General features: G+C 39.9%; 2 protein-coding genes across 2 annotated transcripts; both read right to left on the reverse strand.

Moving 5' to 3' along the window:
* Positions 1 to 249: 249 nt before the first annotated feature.
* Positions 250 to 11,005, reverse strand: slc10a7 (solute carrier family 10 member 7). Its single transcript, XM_069672489.1, has 12 exons — positions 10,822 to 11,005; positions 9,359 to 9,441; positions 9,129 to 9,265; positions 8,341 to 8,416; positions 8,217 to 8,255; positions 8,082 to 8,117; positions 7,337 to 7,420; positions 7,083 to 7,248; positions 6,314 to 6,365; positions 6,092 to 6,165; positions 4,892 to 5,037; positions 250 to 2,754 (listed from the first exon to the last, which is right to left on the reverse strand). The coding sequence occupies exons 1-12, from the start codon at positions 10,919 to 10,921 to the stop codon at positions 2,722 to 2,724; spliced, it is 1,026 nt and encodes a 341-aa protein (XP_069528590.1). The 5' UTR covers positions 10,922 to 11,005; the 3' UTR covers positions 250 to 2,721.
* Positions 11,006 to 11,635: 630 nt separating this feature from the next.
* On the reverse strand, positions 11,636 to 15,603 carry ttc29 (tetratricopeptide repeat domain 29). The gene is made up of 10 exons (XM_069672751.1): positions 15,545 to 15,603; positions 14,722 to 14,781; positions 14,355 to 14,518; positions 13,760 to 13,936; positions 13,040 to 13,275; positions 12,804 to 12,917; positions 12,616 to 12,707; positions 12,339 to 12,462; positions 12,130 to 12,219; positions 11,636 to 11,947 (listed from the first exon to the last, which is right to left on the reverse strand). The coding sequence occupies exons 1-10, from the start codon at positions 15,601 to 15,603 to the stop codon at positions 11,780 to 11,782; spliced, it is 1,284 nt and encodes a 427-aa protein (XP_069528852.1). The 3' UTR covers positions 11,636 to 11,779.
* Between the last annotated feature and the right edge of the window lie 1,197 nt (positions 15,604 to 16,800).

Consider the following 16,800-nt stretch of genomic DNA (forward strand, 5'->3'; position numbering starts at 1 on the left):
GTCTGTACCTTTAAAAGATATTAGAATAAAGTAAGAGAAAAAAAACACGTACAGGAACTGTAATCTGCACATTAAACTCTTGTTTTCAGTCCTTTTAACGTAAGCACGTCATTATTTAAAACTTATACCGACATCTAAATTCAGGGACAAAACTAACCTGGTTAACAAAATACCTTTTCAAAAAAGACAGAAGGTGCAGAAAAAACACGATCACTTAAGTTTGTAGATTTATTTCCTTACAGTCTCTTATAAAAGTAGTAAAAAAACAAACCTATACATATTCTTCTTGTATTTTTTCCCCAAATAATACAATCACATTGTAAAGAGACTGAAGCTGACTGTATCTTCAACTGTAACCGGACGACCAATGAAATGGCATTTGTGCTGTTAAGCCTTCAATAACTGACTCCAATATGTAAGAGATGTGTAAATATCTTTTAACCAGGCTAAGTACAAACAGCTGAATCAGTTCCAAGTGTCTGTTAATTCAGTCAGTAACAAACTCAGACCAAAAAAAAAGAGTCAAAACAGAATTATATTTGATCCACAATCATGTGATGGACAAACAAATGAAAAATTCATGATTATGTTGCTCCGTTACTGCTTAATGTGTAAGAGGGAACAGTTGATGATATGTCAATTTTTAGTTCACAAGTTAAGGCCAAAAACTTAAGTTATGGTAGGTTAAAGGTAAGGGATAGATTGTGGTAACAGACTGAAGAAAAAGATTGTTCATGTTGGATGATAAAAGTTAGATTTGCTTTGAATCCATCAACCAGCCCAACCTCCACACCCTTACAATCCATTCTTAAAGCTACCAGAGGGACTTTTAGTTTGTGTTGAATTTGGCGCCCCCTGTGGACAAAGTGGTATATGTTTTTCGGCTGACCGCCAGGGTCAGCCCTAGACAATAGTCTGTACGTGACTGACTGACAGTACTTTCAGAGCCGTAGAGTGAGAGAGTTGCGACATTGCAATGGCGGATCACGGAGCATATTGGACCTCCACTGACACGACTCTCTGTCTATACGGCTCTGGATACTTTGTAGGTAGGGGAGTAGGTAGGGCTGCTCCTCCGCTGCTTGTCCGCTGTCCTCACCTACGTCCGCAGCACGCACCTGCTTTCAAACACATTGTCTCATAAGGACAGTCCTTATAACACATTGCACACAAAAGCACACATTGACCTGATGCAGTCAGCCACATACTAGGCTTTGACCTAGTCTTGTTTTTGCACATCTTGTCCTGTTCATGTGTAAGTAATATTTTGTAAGAAAATGAATCGTCCTGCTGTCTTTTAATAGTCAAACAGATCAGTCACTGCGCATCTTTGTCATGGAAAATGTAAACAAATGTAACTTTAAATCTGCTCGTCTGACACCGACCCGGTGGCAGCGGTTACACACATTAAAAAAATAACTACATAGAAATAATCAGTCTTCTTTCTGATGGTCTGGTTTGCTTTAGTAGCTCATAAAGAGGCATTAGTATTAATTTCAGTCTGTTTCATAAACACATAAAAACTCCTCACAGGTGCTTTAAAGGGCACTCTGCTTCCTGCATTGGCACTGAATGTTGGAATACACCAACACAGGCTTATTTCACAGAGATACTGAGCTGTACAAAGTCGCAACACAGTGCACAAGTTGCTCGGGAGAAAAAATTCTTAACGATACACCAACAACTCCCAATGATATGTCACATGAGTGCCATGCTTATTTAGAGACAGTGATGGTAGTGCTAAAATGCTAATGGTACCATCTACAACAACTGGAACATAATCAGCTCGTCCCAGGACTGAGGACCTCAAACATGTCTGCTGGATGTGCAGAAAATGTAACAGGAAAGCCCTATAATAGCCCTCCAAAGGAAGGTTCTTGGGGGACCATAATTGGCGTAAAACACCAGTAAGATGTAAGGCTAAGTAGTGAAACCACCAAATCATTAACAGAAATACTGGCTAAGTGCCCCTGAGCAAAGTCATGCCCTTGTATTCTACATTTTTCACATGTGTGGCCCACAGAAACATCGCAAATGACCCGACATTAGCTTAAAATACTGTGTCCTTTTGAAGTATTGTAACTGTTGTCTAGAAAAATTAGCTGTTCTCCTTTTAATGCAGAAAACAGAATAAAATCAGGTGAAGTACATTTGTAAATTTGGTTTAAAAAGGATTATAAGTTAGCCTCCCTTCCCCCAAAGTTCAAAGCATACCTCCTTTTTTTGGACAGATATTTTTGTAACTCCAAAAACAATCCAAATACTGAAAACACCCACCATGTTTATACTTAATGTTAAACGGCAGATAATCCAGCATTAGTTTGTTTCCATTAAGATAATAAATGTAACATATGTCCACGTTGTCTGGCAGTAACAGCCCGCAGAAAGATAGAGTAGAAAACTAGAAAATAGCATGAAAAATACAAAAGACTGGTCCCAGTAACTCCGCCCTTCCTGGTCCTGCTGGGAGGCGCTGTCACACCAAACGCTCCCTTTGTGCGCAGGATTCTTCAGGTACTTCATATAAAAATAGCACTTCTTTTAAATATAAAAGAATATATATGATGGAGTTTTTCATTGAAACGGAAAATAAAGAGGCGACCGAGGTGCCTCTTATCCTCCATTGTGGATGAGGTCTCTGTTGTAATAAGGCACGTACTACTTTATCCCTCCACCAAAGTCCATCCATCAAAGAAATATACGCCCACAAGCTCCCGTTCGTCAGATGGGCTGAAGGGTTGAGAGTTTCGCCGCCTGAGCAGAGAGAAAGAGAGAAGAAGAAACGTGTCAGAAACAGAAGAGAGAAAAGGGAAAGATGTCCCAAAGCTCTGCTAAAAAGCGACAATTTTCAAATGGAGTCTGGTGAGAGAATTCACCACCGCCACCGCCAACAGAAGAATGTATGACTCCTCAAAAAACAACAGAAGAAAGAAGACAGCCAGTACAGTTAAAGTTTGAACATGTAGTCGACCTTCTGGCTACACTGGAAGTATTTTAGTTCATGTGTCTTTAAGAAACAAATAAATAAAGTGTTCTTTTAATGCAGTAAAAAGTTAAAATGTCATCTGAGGTTTTAAAACCTCAAACAGTCACTGCATTTACTTGTACTTCAGGAATCAGGGAAACTTCTCTTATGTCAGAAAAATAAGAAACCCATGAAGCTTCAGTTTTAATGAGTTTAAACAATATTGTTATTATCTGCAGAGGTCACTTCCTCCCAAATCAAATAGACCATCATCGGGAGGGGCTGCGAGACAAGCGGTGGCTAAAGTTAAAGTAGTCCGGTTTTTGGATTGTGTTATTGTAATCATTTCTCTCTGTTTACAGTGTTTACAGTGCATGAATTCCTTCGCTCCTTCTCTCTAGTAACAGGAAAATTAAAAATAACATATATTTGATTAATAAATGTATAATTTTAATCCTATTTTAAACAAAAATGCCAAAATATTTCCACCTTCCAACTTCTAATATATGATGATTTTCTGTTTTTCTTCAACATAAATGATCCTTAACAGAACACAACACCAGACCCTGTCTGATCCATCTGCACGGCTAATCTTATCATTGTAATATTGTTTTTGATGGCTTCGCAGTTTTTTCCATTATCAATCAATAAACAAAATATGTTTAACAAAACACGAAAGAAACAGACAAATATATCTGATATCTGCGATGTCGGAATCGGCACATATTTTAAATTTCCCTTAAATAAACAATTCAACTATTCTAATTCTTAAATCATAACCTCGATATGTAGGACTAATGGTAATGGACTGTACTTATATATATCTTTTCTAGTCTTGGGACCACTCAAAGCTGCTTTTACACCACATGTCACGTTCACACATTCACACACTGATGGCAGATGCCCATTCATACCTGATGGGCCCAAGGACACTTCGACATGTGACTGTAGCCGTCAGGGATCGAACCCTCAACCTTCAACCACTGAGCCACAAGTGTCAGTAATATGTGGCTAACACAACACTTACAGCGGTGTTGATTAATGTGAATTTTCCAAGTGAAAAATATAAATAGAAGCAACAAAAAAAAAAGCAGTAAAAAAAGAAAAATGCGTCTTAGGTCATGTAGAAAAAGTATCTATCTCTAAGAGCACTGAAACTTTGTTTTATTCTTAAACAACAATTACAAAGGGTTTGCATTAAATAAATACTTATACTATTTCCTATGTTACCAAACATCAGACAGTACGTATCTTTATTTGATTTTTAAAACTTCTCAAATTTAATTTAAAAATGCTCTCAAATATTCAGTAGCCTCTTGGTCGCCCACTCAAGCAACGAAAGAAAAAGTTACAACCTGTAGAGATGCATTAAAAATAATAAACTTTAAATAATTAATTTCATGTCATCTTTGAATCATCTGGTATCATCACCACACCCTCCACCATCACACCAGTAAAGCACTTCTAATGGTGAGTTTGCAGCAGTGAGTCCAGCAGGTTGTTGAGCTGACAGCAGAGGGCGATGCAGCACTCTGAGCTCGTCTTTAAACCACATTTACAAAGAAAGTTTAAATATATCAGGTCTGAGAAACCTGCTGGACACACCGTCGAAGTCACCACAGATTTTTATTTCTGATGGTTAAAGGGGAAAAAAAGAGGAATTGTTAGTTTCTTTATAATTAAATAAGGAAATTAAGTTGGTTTTGAATCGGTTCTCTACTCACGCAGGGCAGTAGTGTTGGAATGCGGCCCTATCTCAACAACAGACTAGACTGTAGGAGGAGAGAAGGTTGATAGGTTAGTGTTGCGTTTAAATACGAGTGGTTGTAACCGTTGCTACTTCTCCTCTTATAGTTTGTGGTCAGAACAGGTGTTTCTTTGTGAGTGAATCAGCTTTGATGATTCATCAGGTGTGTTTGTGTGTACCTTCTGCCGGCTGTTCATCCAGCTGCGGATGGTCGGTACGAGGATGGAGCCGAGCAGAATCTGAGCCGGGTGGTAGATCAGCAGCGGGACCGAGATCAGAGAGAGATGCTCGTAGCCCTCAAACACGATCTTCAGCATGGGGATACCTGCAGGCAGAGACAATAATCTTCAACTCAAATTAATGTGAAGCTTTAAAACATTAAACGTCTTCTATTCTATCTTTTCTATGACCTCTTAGTACACCAAAAAGTGAGCGTTACACTCCTATAACACTGTCATAAGCAGAGATGTTATCCAATACATTCTTCTTCCTTGTCAAAACCTGCCGCCTACATTACCCATGTTACATGCACTCCCCCTGCTGGTTGTTGGTTTTAATGTTTGTACTCACCCTGTTATCCCTTTCAGGTGTTGCTGATCCACCTCATTTGGAGGAGAGACCATAAAAGGGGGGCAGGAACGACACTAGAGTCTCTTCTGATGGCTTCACAGCAGCAGCATGAGTAGCTGGAGCTACTCCTTTGTTAATCTGAGTTTTGCTTTGTGAATTCTTTACTCATTTTCTGATGGGACCGGTAGTCTAGTTTTTGGTTTTATTTCATTGCTAAGGTTTAGTTTTGTTAGGTTTTGGGAAGAAGGTAAGCACCAGTCTGAGTGGATACCTGTTTTTGTTTGGTTTGGCTGGCCCATCAGTATTTGGTTTAGGTGTTTTTGTTTTGAAATGGGTTGTTTTCTGGGTCTTGTGATTTAATAAATAAATTCTTGTTGTTTTTGCAACAACTCTGATTCTTCATTATGTTTGGCTGCTTTGATTTGGAGCCTTTGGTGAGGTCGTAACAACCCACAATGCACGACATTGCCAAGAGTTCAGGTGGTGTTATGCTAGTAACGGCTAATGTAGCCTGAAGCATCTAGCGTGCAGCAGAAGTCTGATAAAGTCACTTCTTTTCACACTACGCCCTGAAGATGTTTCTGTATTTAAACTTGTAGGTTTTAAAAGATGCTGCCTCAAGTGACATCACACGAGGCATTTCATCAAACTTGACACAGATCCCTCTTAGACATAAAAAAAAAGTTGAGTTGTATTTGCATGTTTTAGGACTCCCAAACACAAATTAACCAACTTTAAGTAGCATCCAATCTGTTTCTGAATAGTGTGTGTGTGTGTGTGTGTCTGTGTGTGTGTGTGTGTGTTCCTACCCAGAGTGAGAGACTTGTGTGTGGAGCAGAAGATGATGGCGACCGTGTCTGCAGGGCTGAATCCTGAGCCCGATCTGCAGAAACAAACAGGAAGTAAAAAAACTCTCAACAGTCTGTGTGCTGTGACCTTTGACCCATGATCTAATGTAACTAAGTACATTTACTGAAGCACAGATTTAGGGTACTTGAGGGAGAGAAGATGGATAACAGGTAGCGCCTCACCTGGTAGAAAAGGCAAACGTGAGCAGCATGAAGCTCAGCTGGAGCGAGAAAACTGCAGAAATCAATAAGAGAGAAAACCTGTTAGCTTTATCATGCTCCTTTTTAAGCTAACTAGCATCTTGAATTAACACTAGATTGATTTTCATTTAGACTTCTATAATCCCATGGTTGTATTTTTATGTCTGCTAACAATTATAACGCTTTTTGTTCAGATTCTGCACACCACAAGAGCCTTTGGATAGGGCTAGGCTAGCTGTTTCCCTTTGTTTCAGCCTTTATGCTAAGCTAACAGGCTGGGGAGTTTAGCCACATTTTTACAGTACAGGCATGTGAGGTATCAATCTTCTCAGCTTACTCTCAGCAAAAAAGCCAGAACGCTTATTTCTTAAAATACAAATTAAAGCCATGTTTCTCCTGCAGCTACGTCTCTTAACCCCACAGGAATAAATTCATTTAGAACTTACTATATGATAAAAAAAAATACCTAGCTTACACAAAGGCTGAAGCACATGTGTCTACAGAAGGTGATTTTATTGTAACTGAAATTAAGAATAAAAAGACAAAGACTGTGCTTAAATTTCCTTTAAAAATACCTAACTCTCCACCCAAAAGTAAGGGATTGTTCTTTAACTCTAAACCAAACTACCTTAAAACATTTGACATTTGTCACTATGTTATATTTCCGCTTTTTTCCTCTATCGAAATATTGTTTTTCTTTCCTCCATGGGAAGTTGTAAGGAACAACATAACACAGACTGCGGTTACTGACTGATGAGGACGACGAGCAGCAGGCTGGTGGGGTCCAGCTCGATGTTGGGGTTACTGAAGGTGTCACAAAAGGTGGTGTAGATGATCATGAGGAGGACGCAACTGCTGACGACGCCGAATGGAAGCTTCCGCCGCTCCAGATACTCCCTGAGGAAACTACGACACACCTGCACACACAGGTTAGAAAGTTATTACACAGCATTAAAGTGTATTTACTGATTAATGCACAACACACACACACACATACATTCGTACCTGACCGAGGATGAGAGGAACCACAACAGTCATAAAGAGCTGAGAGAAGATGGAGGAGAAGGGGACGGAGGAGGAAGAGCCGAGCTGGAGGAGGATAACCAGAAACACTATTTAATTCTATTTATTCATCTAGAGCTACAAAAAAAGGTTAGAGGTAATTTAGCAGACTTTAGTATTCATTTGTAACAAAAAAATCATTAAATCTGCAACAACAGAAGTTTCTGACCACTCGGGGGCAGCATTTTTGGCCAACTGACGAATATACGTCCAATATTTACTCTCTTTTAGCTCTGTTTTGGTCTCCACCACAGAAAAAGGGCTAAAAAAAAAACGCTTTTCACTATTTACTCAGCAGAAAAAATCAGACAGACACAGTTGGAGACTAGCAGGTGAACATGGTGGAGCTTTTAGCAGCTAAAGAGACAGATGTTTCCCTTAGGAGATGGTGGAGGAGACCAAAAACAGAGCTCAAAGACGCTGAATATTTGAATTACATTTATCAGGTGGACAGAGCCTTATCCTATGTCAAAGTTGTGTTTAATCTTGTAAAAACAATCAATTTACAGGATCAGCTAGCTGTTTCCAGTGTTTGTGCGAAGCTAAGCTAACTGCTTCCAGGCTGAAGCTTCTTATTTACTCGACAGGAATTTAAGCTTTTATGTTACTCTCAGTAAAAAAGTGTGTTCATCAAACTCCTCCTGCAAAGTAAAAAGTAATCGTGTGCCATGCGTCAGTTCAGACTTACAAACAGCAGCAGCAGCACTGGAGTCACGATGATTCCCTGCAGGAGAGACAGACATGATTACAGCTGAGACTCCCCACAGAGCTCAGGATGACGTCTCATTACTGCTCGTCTAAATTAAACTTCATTATAACTCACCAGGAAGCTTCCAAATGCTGAGTTGAAGATGGCAGCAGCCTACGAACACACACACAAACACTTTACATTTCAATATTAATGTGTGCTGCTAATAGGTGTGTGTGCGTGTGTGTGTGTTTGTTACCTCGTTGCCTCCGACAGCCTTGGTGAGGATGACGGCGGATGACACCGGAGGGGGCATACAGCTCACCGTCTGTAACCTGCGCAACAACAGGAAGAAGAGAAGAAGAATCTGTTACTACTTGTAAGAGCATTTCTCTTTCTACAAAAGGTCAAAGGTCAGGGTCAGGAGCTCACACACAATGCTGCTTATAATGATAGACATCATTTGAACAGGTCTTTTCATACAACAGAGCCTCAAAACTGCAGAATACACATGAACACGAGGGGTGAAATAAAGCGAGATTGTCCACTGTTCTGGCTTTCTTGTGATATTTGTGAGGTCATAATAACCTTTGACCTTTGACACACCAAATTCTAATTCATCCTTGAGTCCCAATAAATGTTTGTCCCAAGTTTGAAGAAGCTCCCTCCAGGCTTTCTCCAGATGCTGTGTTCACAAGAATGGGACTGGAAATTAAAAAAGGGCCGTTATCCGATCAGATTACTTTTAAAGAACTGGGCTCAAAATCTGATCAGTTCTTCCCTGAGTCAAAGGATGTTTGTGCCAAAGTTTAAAATATGCCGTCCAGGTGTTTCTGAGAAATTGGGTTCACAAGAACGGCCGGACTGAAAACATAAAACATAAAATGCCTTTCAGGAATGTAGTTTTTGGGGGAACTCTCCAGAACCGTTTGCCTGCAGCAGCGTGAATGTGTCTCTTTGTGTCCAACATACCTCCCCTTTCAGGTACAGTCAGGCAGGGGGCTAAATAAAGGCTGGCATTCACACACAAACACACACACATCGTACCCTCTGAGCAGCCATTGGTCGATGGCAGTCAGTGCGAGCACCTTCAGCAGGAGCCACACAGCAAGCGGGACGAAGACGAGCGTGAAGGACTGAACGAGCAGGTGGAGCCGCACGTGGAGCAGCGCACTCGTCAGCTCCTGCAGAGAAACAAATATCACACTTTAATTATTGTTCTTTTATTGTTACTTATTAAATTTACAGATTGAGTGAACAGTGTGGGAGTTTGTTACCTCTGTTTTCAGCGACAGACCACTGTTGAAGAAGATGAGCGAGACTGCAATGTATGCAATGGTGATTTCTGGCTTTAATGGACCTGAGAGAGAAAAACAACAGTTAGACGAGAGAAATTAATTACATTTTTATTTCATTTTTCGCACTCTCCAACTTAAGAAACATGCAGAATAATTTGTCATTTTCATTATCAATCAACGTGACCATCATTTTCTCTATTATTTATTTCATTTCCCAAAATAAATGCATGCTGTTTATATCTAAAGATAATGGGAGAACTATGAAAGTGGCAGCGCTTTAATTGCCTCAATTCGGCCCATTAATCTTATTAAAAATGTAGGTAAATATGTGTGCAAACTGAAACAAAGACAGAAAATGAGTCTCACAATGCGTTATCTAAAAAGGTATTAATGAAAAGATTTATTAAAGCTGGAGTTTACGAGCAGCACCTGAAGGCAGCGTCCTCACAGTAGCAGCACAGGAGCTTATCTAATCTACAGGATAAGATGTGAAGGTGTGACTGAGCTGATTTCTGCTTTCTCTCACAGATTACACTCCACTTATCAGCGGAGATAGCAAGTAATTTAAATCAATATTAAAACTTCACTTCAACCTGAAAAATCTCCTCCTAAATTTAGAAAGGAGTACATACTGTATAAACAATAGGATGTAAGGTAATTGTCATTGTGCATGCGCCAGGAAGCGGTCATCCAAATGAGGGGTGTGCTCGTGTGTGTTGACATTACTGCTAGTAATGCAACGTGTCACTACAGTGCCAGGTAAAGACGAAACACACACGACCAACACACACACACACACACACACACACACACACACACGAGCCACTGTGAGGGAGAGCCTACCAGCCCCCAATACGTGTTATTCTATCTTGTATGTGAAAAACGAAAACTCCTTTAGAAAATCTCAAAAATACAGTATCCTTCCTTTTTAACAGGTAAACCCGTTATTTATGGCATCAATTTTTAACTTTTCATAATCATTCACTTCCCAATTTTACTTCGGCCAATATAATGAACACTTGATAACACGCGTTTAAGTAGAAATTTAACATTATGTACGCGTTTTCCTGTAATTCCGACAGTCTCCGTTAACCGCGCGATGGGTCAAAACATAGTTTAACAAAGTGTAAAAGTTACAGTTTATTAAAAGTGACATTATGGCAAGTAAACCAATCTCATGCCGATTTTATCAATGACTCTAAGCGACTAATTTATGGTAGAAAGTATTACTCAATGAGATAATTTGTGAGGCTACGCACATATTAATGATAAAAAGGCGAAACTCTTTCCAAGCCTGGTAACTACACAACAAAAACAGGTTCTAGTGTTTGTTTGACGTTTATCTTCCAATACAAATCATTTTTATAAACTGTGGTGAACTTCAGTGGCAGTGCAGAATTGATGAAAGTGCCTGAGCAGCTCCCGAACTCCTACTCACTCACCTCCTTTGACACCAACACTAGGATGCAGTTTGGCCGATAAGATGACCAGCACGATCCCGATGATGAACCATTCCTTCCGGATCCTCGCCAGGAGGCCCATGTTTCAGTCCCGGGGTCACACCAGCCGGCCCCCAGTCACACCAGCCGGACCGAAGTTTTACAACACTTCAGCTTCTTCTCTGGAGGTTTTCCGTCAGAAAACAGAAGCAGAGCAAACGGGGCCACTTCCGGACACATGGGCTACAGAAAAGCCATTAATATTGACGGAGAGGCGCAGGGAATTTTAAAATTACCGTAATACACATAAAAGACACAACATTTTTAGATTTTTTTACCTACATAATGATAACTAAATTCTACTTTATATATTTAAACCTAACAAAGTAAACAAACAAACAAAAATATAAATACAGAAAATGCGGTTTCGTAAAATACTTTAAACATTTTTTTTTTTGTAATTTTGAAACACAAACAAGTCAGTGTAAAGTTTAATAAAATAAACAAAATAATTGTTAGAGTTTCAAAATAAAACAAAGACAGTAAATTAATACTACTTTTTTGTTACATAAAATAATTAACATTAATTGAATGATAATGAGTTAAATCAAACATGTGTTTCAGTTTAATGCAAAGATTCTTTATGCAACAAACATAAGAATACAGTTAATATTTTATTCTAAAACATTTTTATTTTTATGTACAACAGCATCTCTTGCGACAGTATAAACATATACTTTTAATATACTGGTATTTATTTAAATTGAAAACTCAAGTTATTTTTAACAACTAAAAACAACATCTAATATTTGGTGGCCACATTTGAGACGTATAATAGATCATACAGGTGTACTTTATTTAAAAATGAAAAGTAAAATGCTAGTCAATGCTAATTAGAGCAATGTATTGATCCCTGAGTGTTGTAGGTCCTTCAAAACAAGAGCAGTATTCATCACTATCTTCAGTACCAGGCTGTATCGGTATTGCCTGTGGAGTTTGCACTGAGCTTCTGACGTCCTCTTGTCTCTTTCCAGGCCAGCAGTTGTTGCAGAGCAGTGGGCGTGGCCGACTGCACGTCAGCACTGTACTTCCCGATCATGCAGTGAGCGCGAGCACTGGCCACCATCACCTGAGTGAGAACAGAAGAACACCTGTCAACACTCACCAGGGTAGGATGCTACACTGATAGCAACATTCTGAATCCTCTTGTTTGGTATTTTTCCAGTCATCATCCTGTTTTTTAATAGCAGGAAGTGACCATATTTGGTCAAGAGGGTGGAGGTTGAGATGAAGGTGGGGTTAGCATGTTACCTGTGCTTTCTCCAGTTGAGCAACATCTCCCAGCTTACAGGCGATTTCATAACCCTGCAGGAAGTACTCAGACGCTCTCATATACTGATTCTACAGAGAGAGACAGAGAGACAGAGGGAGAGAGAGAGACAGAGGGTTTGGTGTAAAGAAAACTTTTGCATTCTAAAAATGTGTGTGTGTGTGTGTGTGTGTGCGCGTGTGTGTCATACCCTCTTGTAGTAGATGTTTCCCAGACACATGTATGCATCTGCCAGGTTGTGTTGCAGTCCGTTGCTGCGAGAGATGTCGGCTAACTTCTCCAGACACTGCACTGCCTCGAGTATGTTATCCACACTGATACACAAACACACACACACCCACACCCACAATTACACACACAGTCATCTATATTCAGAGAGGATGCAAAAGTAAAGAATAAAGCTTGAGGTGTGTGTGTGTGTGCGTGTGTGTGTGTGTGTGTGTGTGTGTGTGTGTGTGTGTGTGTACCTCTCTAGAGACCTGGCCATTGCCTTGTAGGACTTTCCCAGTCCGTGTGCATCCACCCGTGTGCTGCATATCTGCATGCAAGTGTTGAAGAACTAAACACAAAAAGATGCAAAGATGAACAAAAAGATGAAGGATCAGGTTTATGTAGAGAGTTACACACACACACACACACACACACAATGAGCTACCTGTTTGGCGTTGTCGTGGTCTCCTGCTCTCTGATAGGTCAGTCCCAGTTGATAGACGGCCTCTGCTTCCATCTGTTTGTCTTCATCTGAAATAAAAACACACATCGATAATGACTCGGCTTATATTTTGCTGTTATATTAAGCCTTTGCTCTTCTGTCTTCAGTTTTGTCCCTGCTGGGCCACCTTAGATAACACCCACTCTCAGAATCCGCCACTTAAAGCAGTAAAAATCAACACATACAGACTGTGTCCACCTACCCTCAGTGGCCATGCTGTGTCCTCTGCGCAGCAGCGACAGGGCCTCCTTGTAGTCCTCAGCGTCCAGCAGCAGGTCCGCCATCCGGCTACAGATCCTCCACAGGGTTTTACGAACCCGGAGCTTCAGAGGATGACCGTCCGAGTCGAGCCAGACTCTGTTCTCGGCCTGCAGCATGCACAGCTCCGCCTGCTGCTTGGCCTGCTGCAGCTTACCTACAGGAACGAGTGAAATCGCTCTGGATAATCACCTTTCTTTTTGTTTATATGCACCTCTAGTACTGATGCTGGTGTGTATTATGGCTAATGAGGGCCATTGTACACAGGAAATGCCCCCAAATAAGGAGTATAACCATATTTCTAAATCCAACTGTAAAGTATAATTTGGATTTTTCTTCGCAGTTTATAATCTAAAAGAATATTTTTTCTTGTAGATTTAACATGTTTCCTCATATATTTACCAATGTATTTGCAGGAAAACTCTGACTTTTACTTGTACAGTTTTTTTCCTTGTATTTTTATCACTTTAATCTTGGAAATTCTGGGTTTCTTCTGATTTATCTTTTGACTAATGACCCTGACATGCTGTTGAATTTGTGGCCGTTTGTGTCAGAAAAATACCCAACTAACACACTTTTTGTCGGCTTTCACCATTTGTCATCCATCTGTGTGTCTGTGTCTATGTGTGTGCATTGTCCACCTTGTTGCAGGTAGAGCTCCGCCATGCACGCTCGGGCCTCTGAGGCCGGTTTCAAGAGTCCTCCATGCTCTCGGTCGGCACAGCTGTGGTAGAAGTGCAAACTGATCCAGAGATCCTCCGGAGCCGAGAAGTACCGACCCAGAAACAGACGCTGGTCACACACCACCGTCCAGGAGCCTGTACACACACACACACACACACACACACACACACACACACAGAGAGAGAGAAACAGACACACGAAGGGATACTTGTGAGGCAAAACCTCTTAGCTCAAATACCTTGGCATTCTATCTTGCATGCTACATAACAAAACTCTATTTAGAAAATGCAGATTTTTACAGTTACCTCTCTGACTGACAAACATATCCATTAATGTGAGCATGTCTTAACCTTAAAAACAATCAATGAGATTCTGTCTTTAATTCGGCACACTTCATGTACACAAAGCAGCAGGAATTTAAGTGGAAAACATGTTTATAGTTTCACACACACCTTTAATGTATGTTATGGGAAGCCAACACTAGAAATTACCAATATCTATGCATTATTTTTTTATAGAAACAAACAGAATTAAACAGAATCGTGTGTGTACCGGTCCTTTCAGCCTGCTCGGCCCAGCTCAGGTGCCGTCTCAGGGTCTCCACTTTGTCTCTTTGTTCCTCCAGCGGAGTCTGAAGCGAGAGAGCAGAACCTGGTTCAGCTGTTTCCCTCTGTTTCCTATCACAGCTCAGCAGAGAGAAGAGCTCTGAGAACGACCTGAGAGAGAGATAAACACAGGTGGTGTTACTTTTTTCAGAAGAGTGCGTGTTTAAATATATGACAGAGAAACACTCTTATTCAAACCCGGTGACGTTAAAAGACGGAGAGACCAGATACAGACAAATAGAAATAACACTTTAATCAACAGTTTGGTGCAGTTTTTACCTCTTAAATGTCACTGATAAGAGAATGACAGTTACCTGTGGTAGCCCTCCTGCAACATCTCCACACAGGTGTTCTGCTTCAAACTGTTCCTGAAGCTGCACACACGAAGATGAAGAAGTGAGGCAGAATTTTAAGGGTGAAAAGTCGCATGATAAAGTTGAACTCTGATCCCTCTGATTTGGGTGTTATTACTTTGTGCAGCAGCAGAGGGCGCTTTAACCTTCATTTCTAACATCAAAGTAAGAGTTGCAGTGTTTTTAAAGCCTGTTTCTTATTTTGAAAGGCACTGAATAAGCTCTCTGCCTTTTACACCACAGACTCACCATCGTTTTATTAGCCTCCACAGCTGCTCTTTAAACGTAGCTGCAAAAACATTTGGGGTTCCTGCTTGTAGTCAGAAGTTGTGGTAGTGGTAGCTGAGCTTCTGGAGTGTTTTGTTCTTTTTAATATAACCTATAACGAGCAGCTGCTGGTTTTAATCTTTCTAAAGGAAATGTGTTATTGTAGATTCACAAATAGTAACATGTCATTTTCTCCTTTTTTTGATTTTAAATGTGTGTTTGTGTTGTTTGCTTAAGCTGCTTTCTGTTCATTCTCTTTCTCCAGTTTTTTTTCCTAAAAATGTGTCTTAGTGTAAAATAGTCAAAATAAAAGAGCTTAATCACTCACATGCACAGATCTGCTGCCTTATTTAAAACATACAGACTATAATTGATCATCCAGACCAAGTTTTTAAAGGTGTATTAGTGATTGACTTTTAGCTTTTTTGGCTTTCGTAACATTAAAGCAGAATTTTGTCTGTGGCATTAGCACTGAAGTTGGTGTGTGAAAATAAAACTGGGTTCTTTGTGAGCTTACCGTGAGACTTCTGCCTTTGAGGGGACCCGAGTTGATTTATCTCGGAAAGTCTCCTCCATCCTGCTGACCAGAACAAACACACACTGATTTTAACAGTTTCACAGATGAGTGTTTTAATTGTAAGAGACTAAAATCAAAATGCAATTCCTGTCTTCCATTGCACTCTACCTGTGCTGAGCACTATTCCTCCGTTTGTCCCTGTTTGGAGTAATGTCAGGTAGAAAAGCACCGGGGTGCCGCTGTGTTACTGCTGCGTTCAATCTGGAGGTCAGGACGTATTATCACAAGTTGAGATAAAAGAGTAAACTTAAAGCTAACTGTGTATAAAGTTTTTCAAAATAAGCGGCACCTTTTCTAGCTTCAATGTTAAAATTTAAAATACATTAATGCATGCTAAATTATATTTCAAAATGTATAACATATTTATCTAAAATGGGCCATTCTGCATGAAGAATACTTCTACTTTTGGTTATTTATTTTGATGCCTAAACTTTTGTACTGAAGTCAAATTCCGGGACATTTACATGTAACACAGCATTTTTACACCATGGAATTTCTATTATTTAAATGTAACAGTAATGACTACTTCTTCAACCACTGAAAAGTGGACCTGGATTTTTAACTATTTTATCAAGCTACTGTTTAATTTAAATACAAGCTAATAGACGAACAAATGCTAACATGATCAAGTTAATCTTGAGTTTTGATTGTTTGTTAAACTTTTTAATTATTAATTCAAAGTGAGTAATAACATCGTCTTCTACTCTCTCTTCTAGTTAACCTTTTAACGCAGACAAAGCCCAAAAATACAAGATTCTGTCGGTTGAATAGTGGCAAATACTGAGTTAGCAGGGCTAGCTTAAGCTGAAAGGTAACCTAGCTAAAGTTGCTATAACTGCTGACGGTTAAAACTCATCCATACAAAACCTCACGGTCTGAAACTACGTTTATACACCTTATTTTTTAATATTAACCTTTATTTTAAATCCTGCTTTATCAACAGACGCCACGCTTGGAATAAAAGATTTAAAAAAACACTTATCACACTGTTAAAACACACCACCGGTGAAACAAACCCTTGTTTTTAAAGCACCGCTACGCAGTCGAGTTACGTCGTCACCATGGCGACACTGCACAGGCTGCGTTCCAACACTAACGTCCTGCTGACTCGTCATGGCTGCATGGTTCCATTCAGAAATAACGAAAGATTACTTTTCCTCATTAACAGAGACGTAAAAAGCCATTTAAAACATCTA

This window comes from Semicossyphus pulcher, unplaced genomic scaffold (genome assembly GCF_022749685.1).
Source record: "Semicossyphus pulcher isolate SPU_LCO1_2020_fin unplaced genomic scaffold, fSemPul1.0.p SCAF_21, whole genome shotgun sequence".
Taxonomy (NCBI): Eukaryota; Metazoa; Chordata; class Actinopteri; order Labriformes; family Labridae; genus Semicossyphus; species Semicossyphus pulcher.

Excerpts from the sequence above, each read along its gene's own strand:
- ttc29 (XM_069672751.1), bottom strand. The coding sequence starts at position 15,603 with ATGGAGGAGACTTTCCGAGATAAATCAACTCGGGTCCCCTCAAAGGCA. Across the intron at positions 12,220-12,338 it reads GAAACATCTACTACAAGAGG|AATCAGTATATGAGAGCGTC; the intron begins GTATGACACACA and ends CTCTCTCTGTAG. Across the intron at positions 11,948-12,129 it reads CTCAACTGGAGAAAGCACAG|GTGATGGTGGCCAGTGCTCG; the intron begins GTAACATGCTAA and ends GTTCTCACTCAG.
- slc10a7 (XM_069672489.1), bottom strand. The coding sequence starts at position 10,921 with ATGGGCCTCCTGGCGAGGATCCGGAAGGAATGGTTCATCATCGGGATC. Across the intron at positions 8,256-8,340 it reads AGGCTGTCGGAGGCAACGAG|GCTGCTGCCATCTTCAACTC; the intron begins GTAACAAACACA and ends GTGTGTTCGTAG. Across the intron at positions 2,755-4,891 it reads GGATGAACAGCCGGCAGAAG|GCGGCGAAACTCTCAACCCT; the intron begins GTACACACAAAC and ends CTCTCTGCTCAG.